The sequence below is a fragment of the Diadema antillarum genome, unplaced genomic scaffold (assembly GCF_040938485.1).
Source record: "Diadema antillarum isolate AM-2024a unplaced genomic scaffold, OU_Dant_1.0 scf00000085, whole genome shotgun sequence".
Lineage (NCBI taxonomy): Eukaryota > Metazoa > Echinodermata > Echinoidea > Diadematoida > Diadematidae > Diadema > Diadema antillarum.
Genome location: NW_027270974.1, coordinates 301,845 through 328,307, shown reverse-complemented (window position 1 = coordinate 328,307; position 26,463 = coordinate 301,845). Strand labels below are relative to the sequence as shown.

At 39.6% G+C, this 26,463-nt stretch overlaps 2 protein-coding genes across 2 annotated transcripts in view; one reads left to right on the top strand and one right to left on the bottom strand.

Annotated features, from left to right (window-relative positions):
- The window catches only part of LOC139717894 (uncharacterized), a 29,584-nt gene extending 21,333 nt beyond the window's left edge, over positions 1 to 8,251 (bottom strand). The window contains exons 1-5 of the mRNA XM_071629381.1: positions 8,212 to 8,251; positions 4,405 to 4,643; positions 3,586 to 3,753; positions 2,547 to 2,607; positions 1,611 to 1,759 (exon numbers count right to left, since the gene is read on the bottom strand). Of these exons, the coding sequence (XP_071485482.1) occupies positions 1,611 to 1,759; positions 2,547 to 2,607; positions 3,586 to 3,753; positions 4,405 to 4,643; positions 8,212 to 8,251 (657 nt within the window). The remainder of the gene's footprint in view (positions 1 to 1,610; positions 1,760 to 2,546; positions 2,608 to 3,585; positions 3,754 to 4,404; positions 4,644 to 8,211) is intronic.
- Positions 8,252 to 8,516: 265 nt separating this feature from the next.
- LOC139717905 (NADPH-dependent diflavin oxidoreductase 1-like) lies at positions 8,517 to 25,310 on the top strand. The gene is made up of 14 exons (XM_071629392.1): positions 8,517 to 8,651; positions 9,396 to 9,473; positions 10,914 to 11,011; positions 11,951 to 12,049; positions 12,389 to 12,490; positions 13,780 to 13,992; positions 14,885 to 15,006; positions 15,629 to 15,807; positions 16,390 to 16,545; positions 17,461 to 17,572; positions 18,932 to 19,075; positions 19,711 to 19,829; positions 22,429 to 22,529; positions 25,166 to 25,310. Exons 1-14 carry the CDS (start codon positions 8,517 to 8,519, stop codon positions 25,308 to 25,310), a joined length of 1,803 nt encoding a protein of 600 aa, XP_071485493.1.
- The last annotated feature ends 1,153 nt before the right edge of the window (positions 25,311 to 26,463 follow it).

Below are 26,463 nucleotides of genomic sequence, written 5' to 3'. Positions count from 1 at the left end.
ATTCGCTCCGTCATCGGATTTTGTCTCCATTTCCTTCCTTTTCTGTTTCATTTCCACAGCAAACCAGCCTTATGTGCAGCAGCGAGTGTTCTTCATTCCCTTACACAGAGATGTTCACCACATTAGGGTCACAAAGCCAGCAAAAAAATGAGAAATTCCTCACCTAGTGCCATCACATAAAGCAAACAGAATCGAAATCGGGTTAGAAATGGCGAAGGAGTAGCATTTTATAGCCAATGTACAATACAGGTCAAAAATCAAGGTCAAAGGTCAAAGAAGGCAAAGGTCAAAATTCTGTGTAAAGTTTTGAAGCCCTCACCTAGTGCCATCACATAAAGCAAACGGAATCGAAATCGGGTTAGAAATGGCGAAGGAGTAGCATTTTGTAGCAAAATGTACAATATAGGTCAAAAATCAAGGTCAAAGGTCAAAGAAGTCAAAGGTCAAAATTCTGTGTAGAAGTTTTGAAGCCCTCACCTAGTGCCATCACATAAAGCAAACGGAATCGAAATCGGGTTAGAAATGGCGAAGGAGTAGCATTTTGTAGCAAAATGTACAATATAGGTCAAAAATCAAGGTCAAAGGTCAAAGAAGGCAAAGGTCAAAATTCTGTGTAAAGTTTTGAAGCCCTCACCTAGTGCCATCACATAAAGCAAACGGAATCGAAATCGGGTTAGAAATGGCGAAGGAGTAGCATTTTGTAGCAAAATGTACAATATAGGTCAAAAATCAAGGTCAAAGGTCAAAGAAGTCAAAGGTCAAAATTCTGTGTAGAAGTTTTGAAGCCCTCACCTAGTGCCATCACATAAAGCAAACGGAATCGAAATCGGGTTAGAAATGGCGAAGGAGTAGCATTTTGTAGCAAAATGTACAATATACTAGTAGGTCAAAAATCAAGGTCAAAGGTCAAAGAAGGCAAAGGTCAAAATTCTGTGTAGAAGTTTTGAAGCCCTCACCTAGTGCCATCACATAAAGCAAACGGAATCGAACTCGGGTTAGAAATGGCGAAGGAGTAGCATTTTGTAGCAAAATGTACAATATAGGTCAAAAATCAAGATCAAAGGTCAAAGAAGTCAAAGGTCAAAATTCTGTGTAGAAGTTTTGAAGCCCTCACCTAGTGCCATCATATAAAGCAAACGGAATCGAAATCGGGTTAGAAATGGCGAAGGAGTAGCATTTTGTAGCAAAATGTACAATATAGGTCAAAGGTCAAGGTCAAAGGTCACGACTGAAATTCTGTGTAGAAGTTTCAAAGCTCCTTTGTAGTGCTATCATATAAAGCAAACAGAATTAAAATTGGCTCATAAATGACAGAGAAGTAGCAAATTGAAGATTTTGATCACACACGGACGCACACACGGACACACGGACGGACACACGGACGGACGGACGGACGGACGGACGGACACACACACGTACGGAGCCCGTTTCATAGTCCCCTGCTCGAACTCGTTCGGCGGGGACAAAAAGCATGTTAAAGAACCTGTCTGTAATTGCCACTTTTTTGTCTCCCTTGGGTGGCCGCTACAGACAGGTTTGACTACTGCCATTGATGTTCTACATCTTCAGCAACACTACTGGCTGCAGGCTGGCAGACAAATCTTGCTTACCTGTGTCCTGCGGGACAGAAGCTCCAGGTAGTCCAAATCTGCTTGATCTATGATCTTCACCGAGTTGTAAATCAGGTAGGAACTGAGGAGGGCGGAGACAGCAAACACCTTGGCATCGTATGTCTCAGAAACATTGTTGGCTGCAAATCCTGAAACAAAAATTGGAAGTATATATCAGTTTGTTATTGATTTTTTAATGATAGATAATCTGTTAGCAACTATAAAGGTAAAAACATTGCACAAGAGGTCTGGGGACAGCATATTATGTGAAATAGCAACTGGACTTTAATCAATGAAAGACATAGATCTTGTTTGTTTTGTTAAGGGAAAAGACTGAAAAATGGGTTTTAAAGAATAACTGTTTTCTGGAACAAACACTCTGCATACCAACCATATAAACATGTCATAAGGCAAACAAGCAAGTATTTTACTGTTTTTTTCAGCATTTTCTTCGATGCCAGCAAATCATTTTTTTCTCCTTTTTTTTTTAAGAAGGAGAAGAATGATGCAACCAGTAGCAGTGTTAAACTTGGGTATTACCAGTAATAATAATGCTTTTTCCTCTTGCAGCTTTTCGTTTAAACATCTTGAGCTGATATTGCTGAAGAGAAAAAAAATAATACACAACTTATCTCGACCATTATTGGGTGAATCAAGACCCAATGCTTGCCTTCGGAACATTCTGGTTTACAACATAAAAAAGTTGCTTTTGAATGGTTATAAATCTGGGGGGTGTTTCATTAATTTAGTCAGCGCTGATAAGTTGTCAGTCTCTGACAATTTCAGCAAAATCCTTGGTTTTGATTGGCTGAGATGCTCTGGTCACTGTTACCATGGTGATTTTCAGAGACTGACAACTTTCATGAAACGATACCCTGACTGAATGAAATTAATGACGTTATCAAGATGATGCTCTCAGCTTATCCAAATTCTTACCTTCAGTATCCAGGAAGATAACCGCAACCTCCTCCCCAGAGCCAAGTGTCATTTGTGCAGGCTAGTAGGGTAGATCAAATGCTGTCATTAAGTACAAATATCAAGTACTGAGTATCCTTTTGGTTACTTGCCAAAACTGCACTAGTATGCTATTGTTTCCTTCTTTTCCCAAAATCATGTACAGAGAATATTTGCAGATGTGCTTTTGCCAGATTTCTTTGAAATAAGTCTGCGAGAGCACAAGTGGGCAACACTGGTAGCCACAAAAAGAATTATATGTTGCACATTACTGTATACGCTATATATTTCGCGTGGGTTTTATTTTCGCGAATTTCGCGAGTCGGGAGCTAATCGCGAAATTAACAACACGCGAAAATATTACCTTCCAAAATGAATCCCTTGCCTTGATGATAGGAACATTTCAGTACTAGTATACCATGTCACGGCTTACCGAACAGACCATACTGGCTAAGCTTGTTTACGCACGTCCACGTCTACTTACGAATACTGTAGAGAGCCAATCCATTATCGCAAGGGGACCACTCGTCAGAAATCTAGCGCGATGGACTTAACCACTTCAAAAATATTGAATTCTAACTTACTAGTTCGCAGAGTTTGGTAAGTTTTTTTCATGCAGTGCATAACTAGTATCATTCATATTTGCTAGTAAGTTGAAAATTCACACTTTCTTTGCCACTTCATATTTTCTCTGGTCCCCCAATCGCGAATTTAACCACTCGCGAAAATGTGTGACAGCGGCAATTCGCGAAAATTTATGTACGCGAAAATTATAGCGTATACAGTATATCATTATTGAGGGAAGATAGTATGAATATGAGATGTCAAGGAATAATTTTCCGACTTATATTTCATGAGCAATTTCAGCTGATGAAAAATATTCCAAGTGATATCCTGTATGCTTCTATGGAAGAAAATTGCTACACAAAAGTTGGTTTGTGCAGGAGTGGTGTAAAAATGCATAGCAAATAGCAATGCAATACTAGGAAAATTATTCCCTGGATATACATTGTACGCTTACCTTTCCCCACATCCAAACACCCATGGTCTCAGGCCTTAGGGAAGGGCCCACCCTGAACCCCACACTCTTCTTCTTGCCCATCAACTGGTTCAGCAAGAAGGATTTGCCCGAGTGGTACTTGCCAACAACAGCAACCACTGCCACAGACTGGTTCATTTTGAGCAAATACTGAAGAAAAAGAACAATTAACACCACAAAATACTTAACAGAACAGATTTGGGCATACATAGATGAAGGAAAAAAAATCAGAAGGAAAAAGGGGTGGACCTTTTTCATTAAAAGCAAGAGCAATGTAATTTTCACTCTACTGACACCCATTATTATATGGTCAGAATTGAAAACTGCAATGATGAAAGCAGAATTTATTTTGTATTCAACAAAAACACTTGAGCTTCAAAATGCAAGATGTAGATCTATGAAAGTCCTTGGCAAAAATGCAAGGTTAAATTTAGGTGTATCGATGTATTCTTGATGGCCTACACATTAGATGTAATTCATGTAGTTTAGGTGTTTATAACTCTACTACACACAAGCTCCCAAACCTGATACCTCATCATGACAACAATTAGTTCACGTGGAATCCACTTGAGTAGTGAGATAAAACAATAATTCACAAGTAACCACTGATTGGGTTTATAGACATCAAAATAATTGTCTAAATTCTAAAGAAAAACACTGATGAAATTTCAATGTATGTCCTAAAAGGAGATGAAAATCCTTATTCGAATAGAATTAAAGTGGGAAAACTAGAACCACTACAACACTGTAAAGTGGAGAAATCCATGTCCAGATCTGCAAGTTATGGGACAATTTCAGTACCTGGACATTTTCTTTAACCAGGACAAGTTTCTCATGTGAGTCATCTGGTCTTATTAGCTGCAGTGGCTGTTCAGGCAAATGGAAGAATTCCCTTGATCCATTGATTACAGGAGGCTCTATTGAAGGTTCTTGTGTTGCTACTTTAGGTCCTGATCTTGGATCCTTTCCTGGACCAAGGAAGTCGGGATCCACCTCAGACTGAACTACTTGTGATTTGCTGTCCGAGGCACACACGTAAGCTGTCAATGCAAATATTTGTGGATAAAGATGTTAAGGAGTGCTTTTTAATAGGAATCCATGACCACTGCACATGAAATAAAAACACACAAGCACGTATGAAAGCAAACACACATCTCTATTCTTATAAATGTAAAATATTCATAATTTATGGAAATTGTGTATAACGTTAGAACTTGATCCACTGCACCTGCACTTTGTTCATCACTTCAAAATTTTGCCTTAGTTAGATCTAAATTAGATAGCTTTGTGGTTATACCAACCACAAAGCTTGATGGCAGCCTACCTAGAAACGACTGATGATCGCTGATTCGCTATTTTCTATTTAAAGAAAAAAATCTTACCAATATCTAGTAAAATAGTGAAACAGCTGATGACGGAGAAGACAGGAATTGATGCAGACCAGCCGGCCATCGTGAAGCTGAAATGGATTCCTCTTTCCGGGCGCTCGGTGATATGCCAGAACAACAGTCAACAAGCTAAAAGATGTTGCCTGGTTACTTCACGTTCAAATTATAGCGAGTATTCAATTAAAATTCCATGTCGTCGAATATATGGAGAATACTAGGGTTGTACTGGGCGTGATAATTGAAAGTTGGGCGTGAATTTTACGGAATACCGGTAATTTTCCCCTGAAACACACACCAATAGGTTTAAAAACGGGGCGCCTCGGATGGACGTTCAGCTGCGGTTCGTACAGAGATCAAGAAGAGCTACGTGAGCTACATACAAGGAGTTCTGTGGAGCTTTACGTGTGGCGCCTCCTCTCTCGCTGATCGCGCTCGCACTGAAAGATGTCCGCTCTCCACATACACCTGTACTCTCACCTAGTGCATCTGCCCCACCCCCTGCCCCACGTGGCTACGATGGAAGCGATGATGTAATGATGCCATCGTGATGATAATCCTGCCTGGGCATTCAATTTATCCCTTTGAATGTTCCTCTAGGTGTTCAGATTACTGAGTACATTGTACTGACAAAGAAAAAAGAAAAGTCATACAAGCAGAATGATAGCAGGCGACTTTCATAAAAAATAGACAGGATCAGCTAAGCAGATTAAAATGGATTTCAGTTAACATATTTTCGCTATTAACAATATTTAGGCTATTCCAGGAATTCATTCATTCATTCATTCATTCATTCATTCATTCATTCATTCATTCATTCATTCATTCATTCATTCATTCATTATTGGTCTATGTCAAACATAGAATTTTAGCTTCCATTGACATTACATTGTACCAAAATGATCATGACAACACAAACACATTTTGCATCACAATTACATAATTTTACGTCTATGATAGACACAGTGAATACATGTACAAACAATACCCTACAAATCTATTACACAATTATACATACAATATATCAGGCCTTTAATACCCTATATAACTCAAGCTACTTCAACCCTTCCCAGACCTCAAATTTAAAATTTACAAAATGATGATATAGGAACCCTACACTACAAACAAAACTTGTGTCAGAAAATTCAAAATAAGACACACACACACACACACACACACACACACTCATATGATAACATGGGTCTCAGTTAACAATTGTCATAACAACCAGCAATATCAAACATAACATAGGGCCTAACTAAATAAAACCCCCTCATAAAATTCCGTAAAGGGAGGCGCCTTTACAAAATTAAAGGGGTAGGCGCACCCCCATTTTTTTTCACTTCTTTTGTTTTTCACAAAAAATAAAGAGGGGGAGTGCGCCCCTTGCACCCCCCTCTGGATCCGCCCCTGTAACCTAAATATTGCCATTAGAGTTTGCAGAATAATGCTTTCTGGCATATTTTTTTGATGCCATGAGCATGCAGCGTTAATATACTAGGAGTAGATTTAATCGGTTTCGTTTGCTTTTTGCAGCAAAAGTCTCTTGAATAATGTTGTCCGACAAAGTTGTCGGACAAATTGCTCTGGGCCAGCTGCGGGGGCATTTCATGAAGGAACTTGTCGGATGAAATGTCCGACAAGTCAATTATATCAAACAAGTTCAGACAAATCAGCCAATCAGACCAAAGAATTTCTCAAAACTTGTCGGATATAATTGACTTGTCAGATATTTTATCTGACAAGTTCCTTCATGAAATGCCCCCCTGACAAGTCAATTATATCCGACAAGTTTTGAGAAATTCTTTAGTCTGATTGGCTGATTTCTCTGAACTTGTCGGATATAATTGACTTGTCGGACATTTTATCCGACAAGTTCCTTCATGAAATGCCCCAGATGCAAGGATTTTAGTAGCTTGTAACAGTTTGTCAGAAAAATATCCGACCCAAACGCCTGATGAAATGCCCCCCCCCCCGTGATCTTATCACGGGGGGGGGGGGGGGGGGAGGAGGCTGGGGGCGCGTGCACTGTGTAGAGGAGCGGAGCTCTCCGATGGGTTGGTGGGGGGGGGGGGGGGGGGGGGAGTGGGCCGGGGGACCGGGGGCACGTAATTAATCACGTTCCACTTGCACTAGCGCATAGCACTAGCACTGTGCATGCATGCTCTCCGGATCCACAGCAAGTTTTCTCCGACAAGCAAGCGTTTGAAAAACCCAGGCCAGCAGCGCGGCGGAGGTGAGTAACAATAAATCAATCTTGATTGATTTCACCGAGTTTACATGTTGCAGGAGTCGCTTATATCCATTCATATCAGCAAAATATATTACGTTACTGAGGGACACTCGACATAACATCAGATCAGGGAAACGAAACTGTGGATCGAAGAATGATATCCGGAATGATCAGTGACAGTGCAGTGTGTAGTCCCACTAATTATATTTTATGTACGGCGTGTAGCTAGCTAGTGCTATCCATATCAGAATCTAGTATTTTTAGGCCTAACATAAACAGTTAGTACTCAAAGGCGTAATTACTAAATTTTAGTGTTAACGTAGCAATTAGATCTGGCATATGAATTATCGCAACTTTGCACGGTAATTTTTTGTTGCACACACATGTCCACTATCCATGATGAAAAGAAGAAAAAATTCTGTCTGTTTTTTTTTTTACAACAATCGAGTTTTAATCAACTGATGCACAGCGACCCATCGAAACACGGGCGCCAGCGGGTTCGCTAAATGCAAGGCTGCCGCACCTAGTGGCCTGATCCGACTAAATATTTTCGGTGCTCTTTTCTGCGGCTCTCACCTCTCCGCTCACGAATCAGCCTCGTGAAGCTGAAGTCTGACATATTTTTACAAAAATTTGTAACGAGAAAAATAAAATCAGTACTAGATTAACCTGATCTTGTGCATATATTCCGAATTACTATTACACACTGATAGAGTAGGTGGGTACTCCAGTTTGTTAGCAAACTAATCACTTTTTAGGTATGACGGGTTCACTTTCTTCGTCAATTTCGCCATCCACTAACATTTGGGCATTTTTTTCTGGAATCCCGCGAGTTGCAGTCGAGCAGTAGCACAGTGTCATTGTCATTGATTCACACTGACTTGTTCAATATCTCAATGCACTTTACAAACTATTATTACTGTTATACTTATGGTATTATCCCGGTCACTGGATACTTCATTATTTCCAACCAGCAATGACAGTGCTCACTCTCCACTCCCTTGGGAGCATTCCAGCCCATCGCAGCCATTTTATAACAACCAACAAACTTTCTCATCCTACTTGTTCTGTTCTCATGTGGTTCTAATTGACTCTGGTCAAGGCAGAGGAGAGTGAAGAGGGGAAGAATGAAGAAGTGACATCTTAGAGACCAATCAGCAATAAATCTGCCTATTGTTCAGTGGCCTCTTGTTAACTGTTCAGTATGGTTGTAATATGGTTGGCTCCTCACAACACACAGATGTTTTCCATTCACTTTCAATTACACCATTGTTATCATTTCCATTCGAAAGAAAATGCCAGAACGAAGAATTCTGATCCTGTATGGAAGCCAGACTGGGACAGCTCAAGATGTGGCAGAAAGGATCGGTCGTGAGGCCAAGCGCAGACACTTTGCTGCCCGCGTCATGCCTATGGATTCGTATGTCATAGTAAGTAGAGACTTTGCGATCATGCTACTTGAAAATTTCCACAATGGCTAGGGTACAGTGGTCTAACATATGAAATGAGACCTTATAATACAAAGTGTATATATGGCAAATGCACTCCTACGAGCCCTACTCTTGACCTTAATAGATCAAAGATAACAATCAAAACTGTTCTTAACAGCATAGTCCCATTGATATCCATCAGTGTGCAAGTGTTTTTTTTTCCATGCCACAAATGAATTGGATATGGAATATGTATGTAGGAGCTAAATACCTTATCAGGTACTGTGTACGCCAAATATTTCGTGAGGATTTTTTTTTTTTCGCGAATTTCGCGAGTCAGGTGCCATTGATGAAATTAAAGACACACAAAAATAGTGACTCTGATCCCGATATGAATGTGACGTACAAGTATACATTTCTCCATTCAGTACAGTACTCCACGATCGCGAATTTAACCACTCTTGAAATCGTCGGGAAGTCCCGATTCGGGAAAATTTAGACTCGCTATATATATGGAGTATACAGTATGTGTATGCTTGTTTGTTTGTTTGTTTGTTATTTTCTACCCTGTTTTGTGTTCTCATGTTTGTACACACACACACATACATAGTGTATATATTTTTTTTTTCTTTATTTGAGCTATACAAATGAAATAACCACTGTTATTATTATGTGACCATATCCCTGTCTCATTGTCTTCTTCTTTCCTTTTATGTGTTTCTATTTATCTCTTCCTGTTTGCAGACAAACTTGATCCAGGAGCGTCTAGCAGTCTTCGTGTGTGCAACTACTGGCCAAGGTGATGAGCCAGATAATATGAAGGTAAAATTAACATATCAATGTATTATATATGGTAAATATCTCCTTCAATGTTTGTCACAATTGATTTATTTATTGTTTGGAAGTCTTCAAAGTTTTCAGAAAGTCACCATTTTCAAGCAGTTGAGATATTCAGCTCTGCTGCATAAAACATGTCTGCATACCATGTGTGACTTCCCCCAGAAGAGATAAATACATAACTGTGTGATTGTGACAAAAAGCTGGGGCAGATGTGGCCATAAGAGTGACTTAAACCACTGTTGCGCCAAAAGAAAAAAAAAAAGATAATAATTGTGGTACCAAATTTGGTACACCCTTTCTTGATATACATTTGTAAGTGCAAGCAGAACCATACCAACTCAACTGTAACGATCCAGTGGAAAAAAAAAGTAAAAAAAAAAAAATGTATGTAGAGTGCCACTACCACGAAAAAAAGAACATTCAAAAGGAAACTGCACTCCGGGCACGGCTTGATGAGGCAGTGTAAACGTATGAAAATACGGGGCTGAATACTGCGCTGTAGGCGGAATGGCCAGGTGGGCCTTAGGTCTTCCTGCCGCTGTTGGTGTTAACATTGCCTTACCAGCCCGGTAGCATAGGGAAACATGACTGGCCTGATTGAATAGATCTTCAATTGCTGCCCAGCATTCAAAAGCAGAAGATCTGAAATCAAGAAAAATGCATGTGCAGTTGTAGTTTATGTTGAGAAGACAAAAATGTAGTTTGCAAAATACACATATGTTCCAAGAGACAGCAAATAATTTGACAGGTTAGTTGTGATTTTAATCTAAATGTTCCCAATTTCGCACATTGTCTTAGAGTAAACATGGACAGAAACAATGTGTATGTCTTACAACTGTAAAGCAACATTGTGTTCCTGACTTCTAGTGACCGCTTCAGTAATTACCAAGTGCATTACAGAAAACTTTTCAGGTTTTCAGGTCTGCTTCTCCCCATAATTTGTGTTTATTCAAAGGTGATTGAGTCTGAAAAGACACTTTAGTCAAATCGGACTGAAATGAGAGAAACAGTTATTTTGTCAGTGACGATGCATGATTATGCAGTCGTCATTGTTCCGACATCTGAATGTACTCATTAATATGCACATAATTGAGAGGTGGTGCTGATGATGGGATCAAAGAAAGACCTTCATTATTAGTCTGTGTGTTTATTAGGTCCGTGGTACAAATGACCTTCTTCTGCTCATGTGCAAAGTGGAACTGTGAACTGGCGTATTGGCGAGTATCCTAACAGTACTTATGGTCCCACAGGTAGTGCCCCTTTCTGTGCAGATTCTGATTGCACAGTAATGCAAGGAATGATTTCAATTATTTTCCTTCTTCATTGTGGAAATATAAATCTCTAAGCTATTATTAATATACTTATCTCCTAACGTAAATATTAACCATGATATTTACTATGACAATTCTTCTCTCAATGCAGAAATTTTGGCGCTTCATCTTAAGGAAGGATCTGCCACAGGACTCGCTGTCTCAGATGCACTACTCAGTGCTCGGCCTTGGTGATTCCTCCTACCCTAAGTAAGATCTTAAAGGGATGATATAGTTTTGGTTGTGATGGGACTTCAGGTTTGTAATTTTTTTTGTGAGATAATGAGGAGCATCTTATGAAATATTAAAGAGCATACAATTATAAGAGGAATTCAAAGTTTATTGTTTTGATGAAACTTGGTTTGGAAGTAGCTGAGATATCCAAAAAGAAAGAAGTCCGAATAAATGGTGGGACCCACCCTTTATTACTTTGTTTTACTTTGTTTCTGACTGTGGTTTCTAATTATCTTGCAAAAACTTGAAATCTGAATCCCCATCTCAACCAAAAGTAAACCACCCCTTTAAATGGTATTCAAGATGCTATACATTCAGTGCTAGAGCATGACTTCTAGGGAGAGCAGTTCTTCTTTCTCCATCTGTAACACCTTCCTGCTCTCACAGATGCCATGGCATCCCCAGGCAAAGTTCCTAGATTTTCTCATGTAGGCGACATGTACCAGAGAAATGAATCAAAGGTTTCTGACAAATCACAGCAAATCAATTAGCTTTCCCTGTGAAAAAGATCAGATTGATGACATCCCAATAATCATGTCATTGGTAGACTAGTGTTGCGGAGGTTAAATCGGACTAAAACAAGACCATCAAAACTGCAAATAATTAAACAAGGTGTATAGTCGGCTCATCCATCTTGTGGAACTCTCATTTATTTCAATCTTCCTCCGCGGAACAAGGAAGTGCCTATACAATATGTATCCATAGCACTAGTTTTGCAGCCAATTTATTCAAGTAAGAGGTGTGAATGATGTTGAGGTTGAAATTTTGCAGTCCATTTGCACTATGACCATGTCCCATAGTTCCCATTAGTGGTATAACTTTTTCTTTGTGACATCACAAAGGGCAAGGAAGACAAAAAACAGTCTGCTTTGTTGACTGACTAGACCGTCTCAACACTGTGCTCTCTCCATCCAGATTTAATTACGTCGCCAAGAAGCTCTACAGGAGATTGCTGCAACTTGGTGCTTCAAGCCTGGTGCCCCTAGGACTGGGTGATGATCAGCATGACCTTGGGTGAGAGTTTTTTTATTCTGATATTCATCATGACAGCAGACGATATAATGAAAATGTCGGCCTGCGGAACACCTTTTTAGTGGAGGGATGGTCAGGGGTCAATGGTATGTGTACCTCACCTGAGTTTCATTGGGAAGAATCTGAGGGCTGAACTCTCAGAAATTTATTGTTTGTTTTTTTCCCATCACTCTATCCATTTGTTTGTTGTTGTATTTTTTGTAGAGCCAAAAGTGTATGTGTGTGCTGAGAGTAAAGAGCAACCTGCAACCTCCACTCCCCTAGCTCGTGTAGCTCGTTTACAGCACTTCACTTTAACAGCAATGTTTTCACACAATGCAGGCCCGATGCAGTCATCGATCCATGGTTGCAGACACTCTGGACAGAGGTCCTCCTTCACCATCCACTTCCCCCGGGTCAGGAACTCATACCTGCCAGTGTCTGGTAAGTCAGCTTCCCTTGCGAGAAAGTAACAATGATGATCACGCAAAAGGATTCAGGTTTGAATAACAAGCTAACCTTATTTAATGATCATTGTTACATAAACACCAGCCCATTGTGGCATGTTGCCTTTGCTTTGTTTCAGAAAGCTATTTGAATGACACTTAGCATCATGGGGTATGTTTGTTTGTTTGTTTCTAACAGTGCCTGACTATAACATAGCATTGAAATATTCATCAATACCCGATGACGAAACTTTCCCTGTGGTGTAAATATTACACTTTTAACAGCAATAACTAGAAAAACACACAGGAATACACCTTAGCAGTGTACCTCATTTCAAAGATCAAATATGCCCGATTAAAAAGATCAGAAAACTAACATGGGCAGATGTGCACATTATGAAAATATACCAATTTTTAAGAGGACCTAATTTCAACTGTATTTTGATTTGTGCATAATGACGAGAACTGTTCAGAACTTTCAAATATTTCGCTAAAATTTTATGTTGAAATATGACTTTTGATTTAACGAAATGCAATGTTTTCTTCACCACTAATTTTCATCTTGGATTTAGAGCAGTTGTGAGCATGACTTCAAAGAATAGAGGGATGCCAGACATCCTATTGTAATGCTTTAGAACCAAAACATGCATTTGAGTGGATTATGCAGAATTGCTACTCCATCTGTAGCACCTCCCTGATTCTCCACGTGGACATAGAGGAGAGTACTATATGTGTTCCTAATGCTACGTTTACACCATGTTCCCGGCAATCATGGCAGCCGCGTTTCAGGCCACTGTGGACAAAACGAGGTGGATGTGAAACAAAAGCAGTGTGATGGGTTAGGCAAAGGTGACAGGCTGTGATTGCCGTGGATGCTGTGTCAGATTTTGAAACTGAAACTGTCAAAAAATTTGCCATGACAGTCCTGGTCCTAATGAGGAATCTTGCGTGCTGTAATTAAACGGGCTGAACGCAACGAAATACGCCGGCACGTAATAAGCCGTAACAAAACTTGGAGGCAGTCTGTAGCGGGACGCAATAAAAAATATTGATAGTCTAGCCTGACCAGACGCTGTGAGAATAGCATCTGATAGCTACCTGTTCACCGGGGTGCGGACTGGAACGAACAAGACTAGAATGCAAAGGGGGAAAACAGGAGAATGTCTCATCTACCCACGGCGCACTGCGTTTCGGGCAAACCTGGCCGCAATGGCTGCTGGGAACATGGTGTAAACGCAGCTTTACTGAAGAAGTTACCTCTTATGCATGCAACCCATTTGCTATTAGTCCCCCAGGTAGATACACGGTGCACTTCTTGAAGGGAGAGGAGAATGGAGTGGACAGTAGCCCTCATCACACGGTCAAGCAGCAGAGCGGGAGGGCCCCTTCAAACCTATGTCCCTTCCATGCCAGGATGGTGGAAATCAAGAGAGTGACCGCCACTGACCATTTCCAGGATGTTCGACTCGTGAAGCTGGACATCACAGACTCAAACATAAGGTTAGAGTGGAATGATTGATGCATGGACTAAAAGATATCATGTTTATATCATTAGCATCATATACATCAATTTAGAATGCTTTAACGCTACATATTTTGATTAATGTTGGATATATGTTATTGGCACAATGTACATTGTTGTTGTTTTTTTCGAGTGATCAATGTTTTACAAGCTTTACTTCTCAGTAGATCACTCTTTTCTATCTTTTTATTTATTCTTTGTTTCTTTCGCAAAGTGTGCAATGCTTTCCTGTTATATATTTATCGGTACATATGTTTAGTATTATATTTCATTATTTCTTTTTTCCAAATTTCCCAACAATAGGAATTGAAAAATGTTTATGTTGTTTTATACATTACGTTTTGTTTGATCGAAATGAATTGTTAGAATTGAAAATCACACATGATTGACAGCAGGGCTTCTGTTCATGATGATAAAAGGATAGGGGGAATAGATTATGATATTTTATATGAATTCTACATACTGTATACCCAAAAGTTAAAATAGGAAACATATCGTAAATGTGGAGATATTTGCTAATTAGTTCTTGTTTTACAGAATATCCTTGTGGCAAAGATATATTGTGATTCTCAAATATATCTGCATGAACCTCTGAGTAGGTCTAATTGTAGTTCGTTCACTAATAACCACTGACATATCCAGCTTGATGATTAAGGATCACATACTTCTCCCACTACCTATTGTGTCTTTCATGATGGAGTACACATAGGTCTTTAAAAGTGATCCTGAGTAGGTATGCGTAGCTTTCATCAAGGCAGATTATCAAGGAATATTAGTTAAAGGGCAACTAAACAATGTGGCATGTTATGGTTATCTGCTGTGGCACATAAAAGGTGAATCCCTTGTTTTGTATTTTGCATCTCCACTTAGATACAGTCCTGGCGACGTGGTGATGATCCAGCCAAGAAATTCAGCCTCGTCAGTGGATGTCTTCATACGACATATGAACCTTGACCCTGACCAGGTGTTCACCATATCCCAGAATGACCCAGGTTAGATACATTATGGTTTTAAGGCTATGGTAGCTTGGTGGTGCAAGATCCAGTGAGGACGGGCTGATTTTGCTACAACACGCATTTCCCATAGACAATTGCCCGAGTATACTCGGGACTCGTCCTCAACAGGTTAATATAAGTCCCTATCCAAGTTGAAAAAAAAATGCTCATGTGTAATAAGGTTTCATTTGAAATACAGCTTATTAGCTCCTACTGACAGAACTGGGAGGCTTAAATACTAAGCTTTGCAAGTAGTACATCTGTCTAGCATGGAGTTGTTCTACGAGATTAACATGTGGTGTGACTACTAGGAAAAACTGAAAAATTTACCAGTAAAGTTTAGTGAGAGGCATGATGTCTTTCTACTTGTTGTGGATGTTGTCTATGCAGTATGTATCTTAATACGCATGATAACAAGTGCAGAGAGCAAAGGAATATTCTAAAGACATTATTGGAGACTTTAACTTTTCTCCCATCTGACTGATATCATCAGATATTCCTCTGCCAGTGCAGTGGTTACTGCCACACCCATGCACTGTCTGCCATCTTGTTACCCTTATTCTAAAGACATTATTGACACTTTTTCTTTTCTCCTGTCTGAATATCATGCTTCCATCAGACATTCCTCTGCCAGTGCAATGGTTACTGCCACGCCCATGCACCGTCCGCCATCTTGTTACCCACTATCTGGACATCAACAGCATCCCAAGGCGGTCTTTCTTCCAGATGCTTGTCCACTTCGCTGAGAATGAGCTGGAGAAGGAGAAATTTGAGGAATTCTGCTCTGCTGAGGGACAGGTAAGTCTTCCACAAAATCTTTAGGTGAAGTGCCCAGGTTGGAATTTTCATACTTACACATGACGTCCCAAAACTGTGGTTCTAATGTCAGTGAAATTTTTGTTATGCAATATTTTAAGACCTCATAGTTTGTGCCCTGCATTCTGCTTTCCTTTGATTTTCCTTATGCTAGATTTTCAACTCTATTATCCTTTCATTATCAGGGAAGTTGCACAGAATTCCACGTCACCCTTGCACAACAAACTATACTAGGAAGAGCTCAGAGACATCCCTTGTCCCCCAAAATGTTGCACAACCATATGCGCTATATATTTCGTGAGGTTTGTATTTTCGCAAATTGCACAAGTTGGTTGCTATATGTGAATTTAACTACGCACAAAATTTTAAACTCTGACCTTGACATGAATGCAATGTTGCATGCACACATATCTCCCTGTATTACTGTACTCCACGATCACAAATTTAACTACTCATGAAATCGTCAGAAGTCTCAATTCAGGAAAATTTAGACACACTAAATATATGGCATGTATGATATTTAAGGCATATCTTCTAGAGGAATATATTTGTAATTTTCTGCAGCAAGAGCTGTTTTCCTACATCAACCGACCACGACGGACCATTCTGGAGACACTACAAGACTTCCCCCATGTCAGTACCACCATCCCCTTCACCTACCTCTTTGATCTTATCCCAGCCATCCAGCCGAGAGCTTTCTCCATCGCCTCCTCCCCAGCGGTAAGCAGCACCGCTCCTTCAGACTAGCAATCGATTGTACATTTGTTTGTGCTGTAGAATTCCATTTCTTTTTTGTCCCTTATCAGAAAAGTATAAAATCAGAAGCTTTTGTGGGCATGAAACTTTTGTGAATTTTTGTACAGAGCGAAGATTCAGGAAAGTTGAATGCATGCAGAAAGGTTGTTTATCCAGTGCAGTGCATATTAGTACGTGTGGTACATACAAATGTACTCATCATTTTTTCATTGTCATCAATTTGCAAAAGTTTCAATTTACGAAAGTTTCATGCTTAAGATGATTCTGTTTTTACAGTTGTCTTGTTTCTAGTTGCATAACATTTCTGTAAAAAATTTTACATCTTACTACATTTTAGTGTTTTCATTTTTGAAGTACTTGATGGGTTTCTAAGTTAAAGTATCTTGCAAAAAGTAAAAAGCTGAATCCTCACCTAAATCAATACTATACCATCCCTTTAAACTTGTAAACTAGATTTTGAGATTCAACCAATAGGTTCTTAAGACAACATTGTCTTTATTTTTGGATACATATTGAATTTCCTTCTTTTTTGATAACCAGTTACGTTACTTTGCAGTTTTCTCAGCCTTGATGTCTGCAGATGTACAAACTGTATCAGGAAAATTAGGAAATATTTGTCCCTAAGCAATTTTTGGCTTTAGCTTCTTTATGAAATGGAAGTCCCTACAGTAGCACCGAAATTTCAATGTGTCATTACATTGATTCATGAGCCAGAATTACAAATCGTGTATGGGGCTGTCACTAGTACACCATAAAACTATCATAAATATATTACGAAATAAATCTAGGGTACATTTTGGCTAGAATAATTTAAATTCTGTGATGATGCCAGGTCATGGTGAATATATTATTCTGGTTTTCTTTTCTTTTTCTTTTTAGGCTCACCCCAGTGAGATTCACATACTGATGGCTGTTGTTCGCTATAAATCAAAGCTAGTCAAACCCAGAGAGGGTCTCTGTTCAAACTGGATTGCTTCCACACAACCTTCAGGTGAGAAGGTGCCTGTTAACTCTGTCCGATGCAATGGGTCAGTGATTACATTGCTAACTAGGGTGCTGGAGTTCTTACTTAGCATGTTTTACAGTGTAGAATTATTTTGGAATTACACATGCACATGAAGCCCAAATACCAATCAGTTCATTTTAAGTTTTGTTATTATCAACGGAACATCGTACAAAAGAAAAATCAAGTGCAAGATTGCTGACATCATAATCTACCTAAAATGAAGCGAGATTGTGACACAGATTATTACGTTACCATGACAAGATTATTATGAAAGAAAGAAAGATATTATATAGAGGGGTGAAGGTTCAGGTGCAAGTTTTTTTTTTTCCCTGAACCTTCACCCCTCTGAATAGTATCTTTCTTTCTTTCATTTAATATGCCTTGTCCGCCTTGGACTACTTAACATAACAATGTCAGAATCTCGGAGCTTGGGTATTTGTTCCATGTTCATCGTGTCACTGCCGGCAACCAGGGACAGCCTGGTAGTAGTGACGCTGCCCGGAAAGCAGTAGATGACAGGTTCGAGTCCCACTGGTTCCTTTTTCCGACATGTTTGTTAATTTACAGATCAGCAGTTGCGATCTTAACAAATTTAATTTGTAGAGGGAGACAAAGTGAAAAAAAAAACAAAACAACAACTTGCACCTGAAGATTATTATGTACTGCAAAGAAGAAAAACTCTGTGTCATGAATATCTGAGCAGGTGTTAGAAAATCTCTGTACATGTGATTTTTACAAATCTTTCTATTATCCGAATCACATTGTGAATTGTCAAAGAATGGACTGTGATAATTTCTCCAGTGTTATGAATGAGCATTCTCTTTGTCTTTAGTTATTATGCCAGATATTTAACTGCAATGAAACCAAAATCGTGGATATAGTAACCTTAAAGATCGTGAGTCATTCTATATTATGATGAATTATTCATACATACCATACCTCAATTAACACACCTTGGAAGTGGGCATAAAGTTATACCACACTTATTTGCCCCTTGATGTCATCATGATGTGAAATTAAGCACTTTTATGATGAATTATTCTGTGGTAGGATTGGGGGCAGGGGTTTCCCCTGTCATCTCCACTTCTTCCCCCCCCCCCCCCTCCTCTCTTGAATTTGTCAGAACTATTACAAAACCACTTAGCAGGGTTTAGATAGTGTGCATATACAAGGGGTAAGAAACCATGATAAACCTGTTGAGGACAAGTCCCGAGTTTACTCGGGCAAGCGTCTATGGGAAAGGCGTGTTGTAGCAAAATCAAACCGTCCTCAACGGGTTAATTACAGTCAAGGTTGTGATGAAATATACTTATGTGTTCTCCTATACTGAACTGGATATTGCAGATGACATCACGATACCGATCTGGACCAAAAAAGGCACCATCACGTTTCCTGACAGGGGTGCACCAGTCATCATGGTGGGCCCAGGGACGGGAGTAGCCCCCTTCAGGAGCTTTATCCACGAGAGGGCAGCAAACAATCAAGGAGGTGATTTCCTGTCTTTCCTATGTATCAAAGAAACCGGCATGTTGCCAATGGCAGAATCCTTTCAGTATGTACATGCTTATGAGATATTCTAGCATAATAGGTGCAAATTTGAAGATTTTTTTTTAAATCCCCTCTCTGATATTTGCCACAAAAAGCTATGCTTTTCATAAATTCTGCATTTTTTTTTTTTTTTTTTTTTTTTTGGGGGGGGGGGGGGTTTGCTGTTGACCCTGAACTGTCTCAGTTTATTTGTTCAATCTCAGGTTTATACAAAGAAAAGGTGTATTTGTGTGTAGATAGATATATTTTTTTTTTGTAGGTTTATTTTTAAAATGTGATTTTCAATGGAAAGCTGTCACTGATTTCAATTGTTTGTATGCCGATTTTGTGATTGTTGTGGTTTATGTGTGTATGTCCTTCCAGAGCTCATGAACTCTTCATTTCTAATATCATGTTGCCAGTATTTATCTCCACATAACAATTCTGCAATGGGATAGATTTCTTAAATGTCCATTGCTGGTTTCTTTCTCCACATAGCAATTCTGTGGAGGGTAGCTTCAAATCTATAGAATGTCCATCATTCTTTGGTTTCAAAACAAAACATTGTTCCATCTCCCTTGCTTTGTGTTGCCAAGGAAACCTGCTGTTCTTTGGGTGTAGGAACGAGGGCAAGGATTTCTTCTGCAGGGACGAGTGGAATGAACTCGGTGGTCGTGGTCTCCTTCAAGTCTCAGCTGCTTTCTCACGTGATCAGGTAAAGGGTAACATTGGAGGATGCTTTACCACTGAGACTACACAATGAAATCCCTCATGTAAGATTGTAATATTTGGGCTTGTAATCCAGAAGATGTTGGAAGTAGATACAATTGTACTCACGCTTTTCTCGGTAGTTTGTCCAAATATTTCTATTTCTGTTTTGGTTAAGATCTGTTAATGCTTGACTCAGATGCAGAGATATGCAGGAATTTTCTAAATGATAAAAAAAAATGCAAATTATCACTTTGGATATTCTTTGTATTTAGCCTTTCATACAAGTTGCTTCATCCTCTTCTGTTGGTTTTGTTTTTGTTTGTTTGTTTGTTTTTTGTGGGGTTTTTTTGTTTTGTTTTGTTTTTTGGTGTGTTTGTGTTTGTGTTTGTGTTTTTAGTTTATTTATAACTGAAACATGCCAAAAATGGACTCGGACGCAGACAGATGCATGCACTTGTAGCAGGGCTGCCAACACTGGAAACTAGTTGAGAGTGAGACTCCCATAGGCCAATGCTATAATTTAGGAGTCAAAATGAGTGAGATCAATGGAAATGCATGCAAATGAAATAAAGTTTTAGAGTGAGAAAGGACCAAAATGAGTGAGTCTCATGCTCAATGCGTGAGAGTTGGCAGCCCTGTTGTAGAATAAAGTTTGTTTGAATGCCTGTATTCAAGCTACATCATGTGTGTCCTACATTACATTGTTAAAGGGTGTGTACAGTTCTGGTCGAGGTGAGGATTTAATAGCATTTAACGTTTTGTGAGAAATTCAGAAACCGCTCTATGGGATGTCAAAGAGCGTGCAATTCTAAGGGGTATCAAAAGTTTATTTGATGATAATCGGTTTTGGAATGTCTGAGATATTAAAAAACAAGATGAAACAAAGAGATCCTAATAAAAGGCGTGGCCTGTCGCCTTTATTATTATCACTTTTTTTGGATATCTCAGCCATTTCAAAACCGATTTTCATCAAATAAACGTTGAATCCTTCTTAAAATAACATGCTCTTTCATATTTCATAAGAGGTTTCTCATTATCTCAATTAGGAATGTTGAAAACATGAATCCCCACCTCAACCAGTACTGTACAGTCCCTTTAACCCGTTGAGGACGAGTCCCGAGTATACTCGGACAGGGGCCTATGGAAAATGCGTGTTGTAGCAAAATCAGTCCGTCCTCAACGGGTTAAGTAGCACAGGTAATCAATGTCCCAATGTCCAAACTGTGTGATGTATGTTGCATACTGACCAACAACTACTGGGGCAGTTTCAGTGTTTCAGATGCATTTGCCATACTAAATCTAACATCTAACTGGTTTGAATCATACTTGAAGCAGAGAAGGCAGACAGTTGTAATAGAGAAGTTGGAATCCTCTGCTCATGTATTAGATATCGGTGTTCCCCAGGGCTCTGTGGTTGGCCCAATGTTGTTTACCATGTATTCTTCTCCTTTACAAGATATTATCGTGTCCAACCGAGTGTCAGGGATGTGTTATGCTGATGACACTCAGATATACATTTCATTTCAACCTTGTAACATGCAGGATGCAATCTCTCGAGTAGAATGTTGTATCAGAGAGATTAAACTATGGTCAATCCAAAATGGTCTTAAACTGAATGATGAAAAAACTGAGATCTTACACCTTACATCTCGATTTTGCAGAAGAATGGAACTTCCTGCTATAAAGATTGACAGTACTTCCATTGTACCTGGTAAAACAGCCAAAAACCTTGGTGTGATATTCGATCAGAATATGGTCATGGACAAATTTGTTTCAGAGAAATGTATATCAGCATCCTTCGCTTTATATAAGCTTGGAAAAGTTCGTCAGTTTTTGGATGTTAAGACCACTAAGAAGCTTGTTCAGGCTTTTGTTATATGTCATTTAGACTATTGTAACAGTTTGTTGTATAATATCTCTGACTCACAGTTACATAAACTCCAGGCAATTCATAATGCAGCTGCAAGATTGATCACCCGCACAAAGAAGAATTCTCACATAACCCCCATTTTGAAACAGCTCCATTGGCTTCCTGTTCAGTCACGTATAGTTTTCAAGATACTGTTACTGACTTATCAGTGCCGCCATTCAATGGCACCAGAATATATCAGTAAGTTCTTGGTCAGGTACGCTCCCTCTCGTAATTTAAGATCAACTCAGAAAAATTTTCTCCAATGTCCTATTATCACAACAAAGTTTTATGGTGAGCGATCTTTTGCCCATGCTGCTCCCACACTGTGGAACGCTGTTCTGTGTTATATAAAAGAAGCTCCCACAGTGTTAAAGTTTAAAACTGCTCTCAAGACATTTCTGTTCAAAAAGTATTATGAATGAGTTTGGTTCTGCATTTATGGTACACATATTGTACACTGCATTTCTTCTTTCTACTTCATCCCTCTCCTTAAAGCGCATAGAGACACCACGGTAGTGATATGCGCTATATAAGCACTGTGTTATATATATATATATAACATGCTTGTTTCTCAGTCACCTTTAGACTAACAACTAATTTGCAATGTTTTATTGACTGAGTAATTTATTTTTATTTGACTGTGATGTTTCTTTAGGGCATTAAGTTTTATGTAATCTTATGTTTCATACAGGAGGACAAGGTTTATGTGCAACACAAAATAAGAGAGAACAGTGCCCTCGTTTGGTCCCTCATGAACAGGAGAGATGATCCTGCACGGATATATGTAGCTGGGTAAGAGTCTTGTGTCACATCGTTCAAGTGTTTGTGCGCTATACACTCTTACCTATCTGTGTGTGTCAGTATAGTGGTGTTTGTTTTTTTTTGTAGTTGTGTATGATGTATTTCTTTTTCCATTCTACTAGACTGCTTTGTGATGTGCCTTACCACTTGGCTCCAGATTTTCCAACTGCTCAGTGTATTATTATACCCCCGCCAAACGAAGTTTGAAGGGGGTATTCTCATGGTCGGACATCCGGGTATTTTGCGTGTCACGGGGTCATGGATAGCGTTGGAGTGAAAACAAACCACTCGCGTGAGCCTGGAGTGAACGCTGTACGTGTTTTCTGCCGGGGCGCCCCGCGAGCATAGCGCTAGCGCAAGCTGGTACTGTAGCTGTGCGGGCGGCAGGATTAGGCCCTAGGTCTACTCTAAATTAGACCCTACCCTAAGTACTACAGTACTAACGTTAGACCTACCTGAAGTTTCTATGAGGTACTAAGTAAGCGTAGATATCGGGGTAGGGCCTACTCAAAGAGGTTCTACTGCACATCTGGCCATTTTGTCGGGTCGTTGATCCAGAGTCCTGCCGCTATTTTGGGCACAGGTCCAGTCCGGCCGCCTTTAAACTTGGCAAAATACCGGGACCGATCGATCGACAGGATCCAGATTTTTAGAATATTGCTGGCAAGACATGATGCATGTATCTCATGAATGATGGCACAAATGACAAAATGAATAATGAAAAACAGTCCCCATGTCTGAGCTGCGTAGAGTTGCACATAAATTATACGCGTCGCACATGCACAGCATGCAGTATGCGCATTTAATATGCAGGCTTAGCGCTTGCAAGCTGTTTGTTTTCACTCCAGTCGACCGGAAGTGACGTGTAGCCGACCGCAAGAATATAGGAATCAGCGGACGGTCGGTCAGGCGGTCGGGCGGTCGGTCGGGCGGTCGGTCGGGCGGTCGGGCGGTCGGTCCGTTGCAAATCTTGCGTCGCGAACTACTTCCTCAGTTTTCAACCGATTCCCATAAAACTTGGCACAGATGTGTGCCTTGGGTTGTAGATGTGCAAGACATATTTTTTGACAGTACCCAAAAGTACGTTGCCATGGTAACGGCATATTATGGGCAAAAATGGGTACAAATCTTGCGTCGCGAACTACTTCCTCAGTTTTCAACCGATTCCCATAAAACTTGGCACAGATGTGTGCCTTGGGTTGTAGATGTGCAAGACATATTTTTTGACAGTACCCAAAAGTACGTTGCCATGGTAACGGCATATTATGGGCAAAAATGGGTACAAATCTTGCGTCGCGAACTACTTCCTCAGTTTTCAACCGATTCCCATAAAACTTGGCACAGATGTGTGCCTTGGGTTGTAGATGTGCACGACGTATTTTTTGACAGTACCCAAAAGTACGTTGCCATGGTAACGGCATATTATGGGCAAAAATGGGTACAAATCTTGCGTCGCGAACTCCTCCCACAGTTTTTGATCAATTTTAATGAAATTAGGTACAGATGTTCATCTGAATATGTTAATGTGCAAGACACATATTTCCGCAGTGGCAAAAAGTGCGTTGCCATGGTAACGGCATGTTATTGGTAAAATATAGGGCAAAATGCTTCATGGCAAAACTGCTTCATCAGTGTTCTTCCAATTCTCATGGAATTCATATTGAATGTTTGTCTTAGGATATAGGTCAGCATGACACATTTCTTGACAGTGACAAAAAGTATGTTGCCATGGTAACAGCTCACATATTATGAGCCAAAATGATGGAAAATTTTGTGTTGCAAACTACTTCCTCAGTTTTTGCCCAATTTCCATGAAACTTGGTACAGATGTGTGCCTTTGGTTGTAGATGTGCAAGACGCATTTTTCGACAGTACCCGAAAGTACGTTGCCATGGTAACGGCATATTAATGGCAGAAGATCAAGGAAAGATCTTGCGGATTTAACTACTTCCTCAGTTTTTTGACCAAAGCTTATCAAATGTTGTTTTGACCAAAGCTTATGAAATGTTGTTTGACGGGGGTATAACCAGTCGCTGTAGCGACATTTCTAGTTTTGTATGACATGTGTGTAGTGATATGTATAGCAGTATTATCGTTACTGTAACTATGTGGTAATCACATAGAGCACCCCTGTGTACTCAAATGGGAAAAGCAGTGCAATGTTTGAACAACATATAAGACATTACCTGAATACTCACAATGTATGCCTACTGTGCACACACTTTTCATCACGTGTGATTTGTATATATGGAATATTTTGTCATGTGATTTATGATATTCGCAACTTGCTGCCCTCTATCCTGTATGTTGTCATCATATTAGAAGTAGTAGTGTTATCATGATCATAGTGACAGTTACAGTGCACTCCTGTTATGATGAACACAGTTATAACAAAATTCCGGTTACAACGAAGTAAAAATTCAGGCTGCAACATTATCCTCTCTGTGTATTTTTATTGTTTATTTGCTTGGTTATAACGAAATTTCAATATAACGAAAGAAAGCTGCCGGTTCCGAGGACTTCATTATAATGGGAGTCCACTGTATTAACATTATTTTCATTGTTACTCCTACCGCTGTCATTCTCTGAACAAATTGTTTTCTCATAATTTGTGTTGATGGCTGCAGAAATGCCAAACGGATGCCTGCCAACGTCAGTGAAGCCTTCTGCACTGTCGCAGAGATTGAGGGAAAGATGGAGAAGGAAGCGGCGGAGAAGTTTGTCAGCGACCTGGAGAGGCGGAGATTGTTTCAGATGGAGACGTGGTCATAGCAACGGCATCTCATCAAATGGCTTCATAGTCATGATATGGGATTCTTGTTTTCTCATCTGAGATGAAGTTTTTCTTATGTCACTGAAATTTTATACATGCAGGCATGATGATTTCATAATTGAATAAGAGTGCTTTTATGCATCACTTTTTTGTATCCAGCGTTTTGAAATATGATTAATGTAAACACGGTTGCATCACAACTCACTTTGATATAAACGAAGTTTCAAAAAAGGCCAATTCACAAGGGACTCAAAGGGTGTGTTTACATGCATAAACTCAAATCACGTTTACAATCACAATTCTATTGAGTCACATTTACTGGGAAGGCGTAAGTACAAAATCATGTACGCTGAACAGCTCGCTACAATGTAATAAGGATTCATATTTTTTCAACAATGCACAGTGCATGTCCGTGAAATTGGCTCTTTTTCAAGCTCGCAAAAAAAAAAAAAAAAATATGAGTATAAACAGTACCCCCATGAATGTAGTTTTGGATCAGCATTTCAAAATGCTGATACTGTCTTTGCAAATCGAGCATACACGTACCCTGAGACTGATAGATTATTTTCTTAATGTCAGCCCGCTTCAATAATTGCTGAGAGAGAGAGAGGGAGAGAGATTCTTCTATGATTGCATAAGCAAAAGAAGCAGCTATCAGTACATATCATGATGTAATGGTACAAAGTTGAGAAGCCATTAAAGTTTGCAGTCGTGGGCATTTTGGATTACTGACGTTTGACGTGAACGTATTTATATTCATCACCATGATCACCTCAGCCAAACAGAACGCATGCATTATCATAAGTTTAGCTTGCATTCTGTACTACCTCACAAGAAAATGTTGGTAAAATTTTATCAGAATATGTGAGATGATATGTGAGACAAGGGCCATTGTTATATAGACGGCAAGAAAAAAAAAAGGAGAGAAAGAAAAGATGACAACACAGATAGAAAAAGGAATACTGGCCTTTTTGAGAAATTTTTGAAACTTCCTGTGAAGCTTAGCAGCCACCTGTGAGCAAATGCAGGCTGCATAATTCATTTTAGCATTAGCAAAACAGCTCCAGGAAAACACTGGTAACCTGTCTTGTCATGGCAGGAATCACAGTGTAAGCCGTTCTGTGGGCTATGTACTATTGCAAAAATCAAATT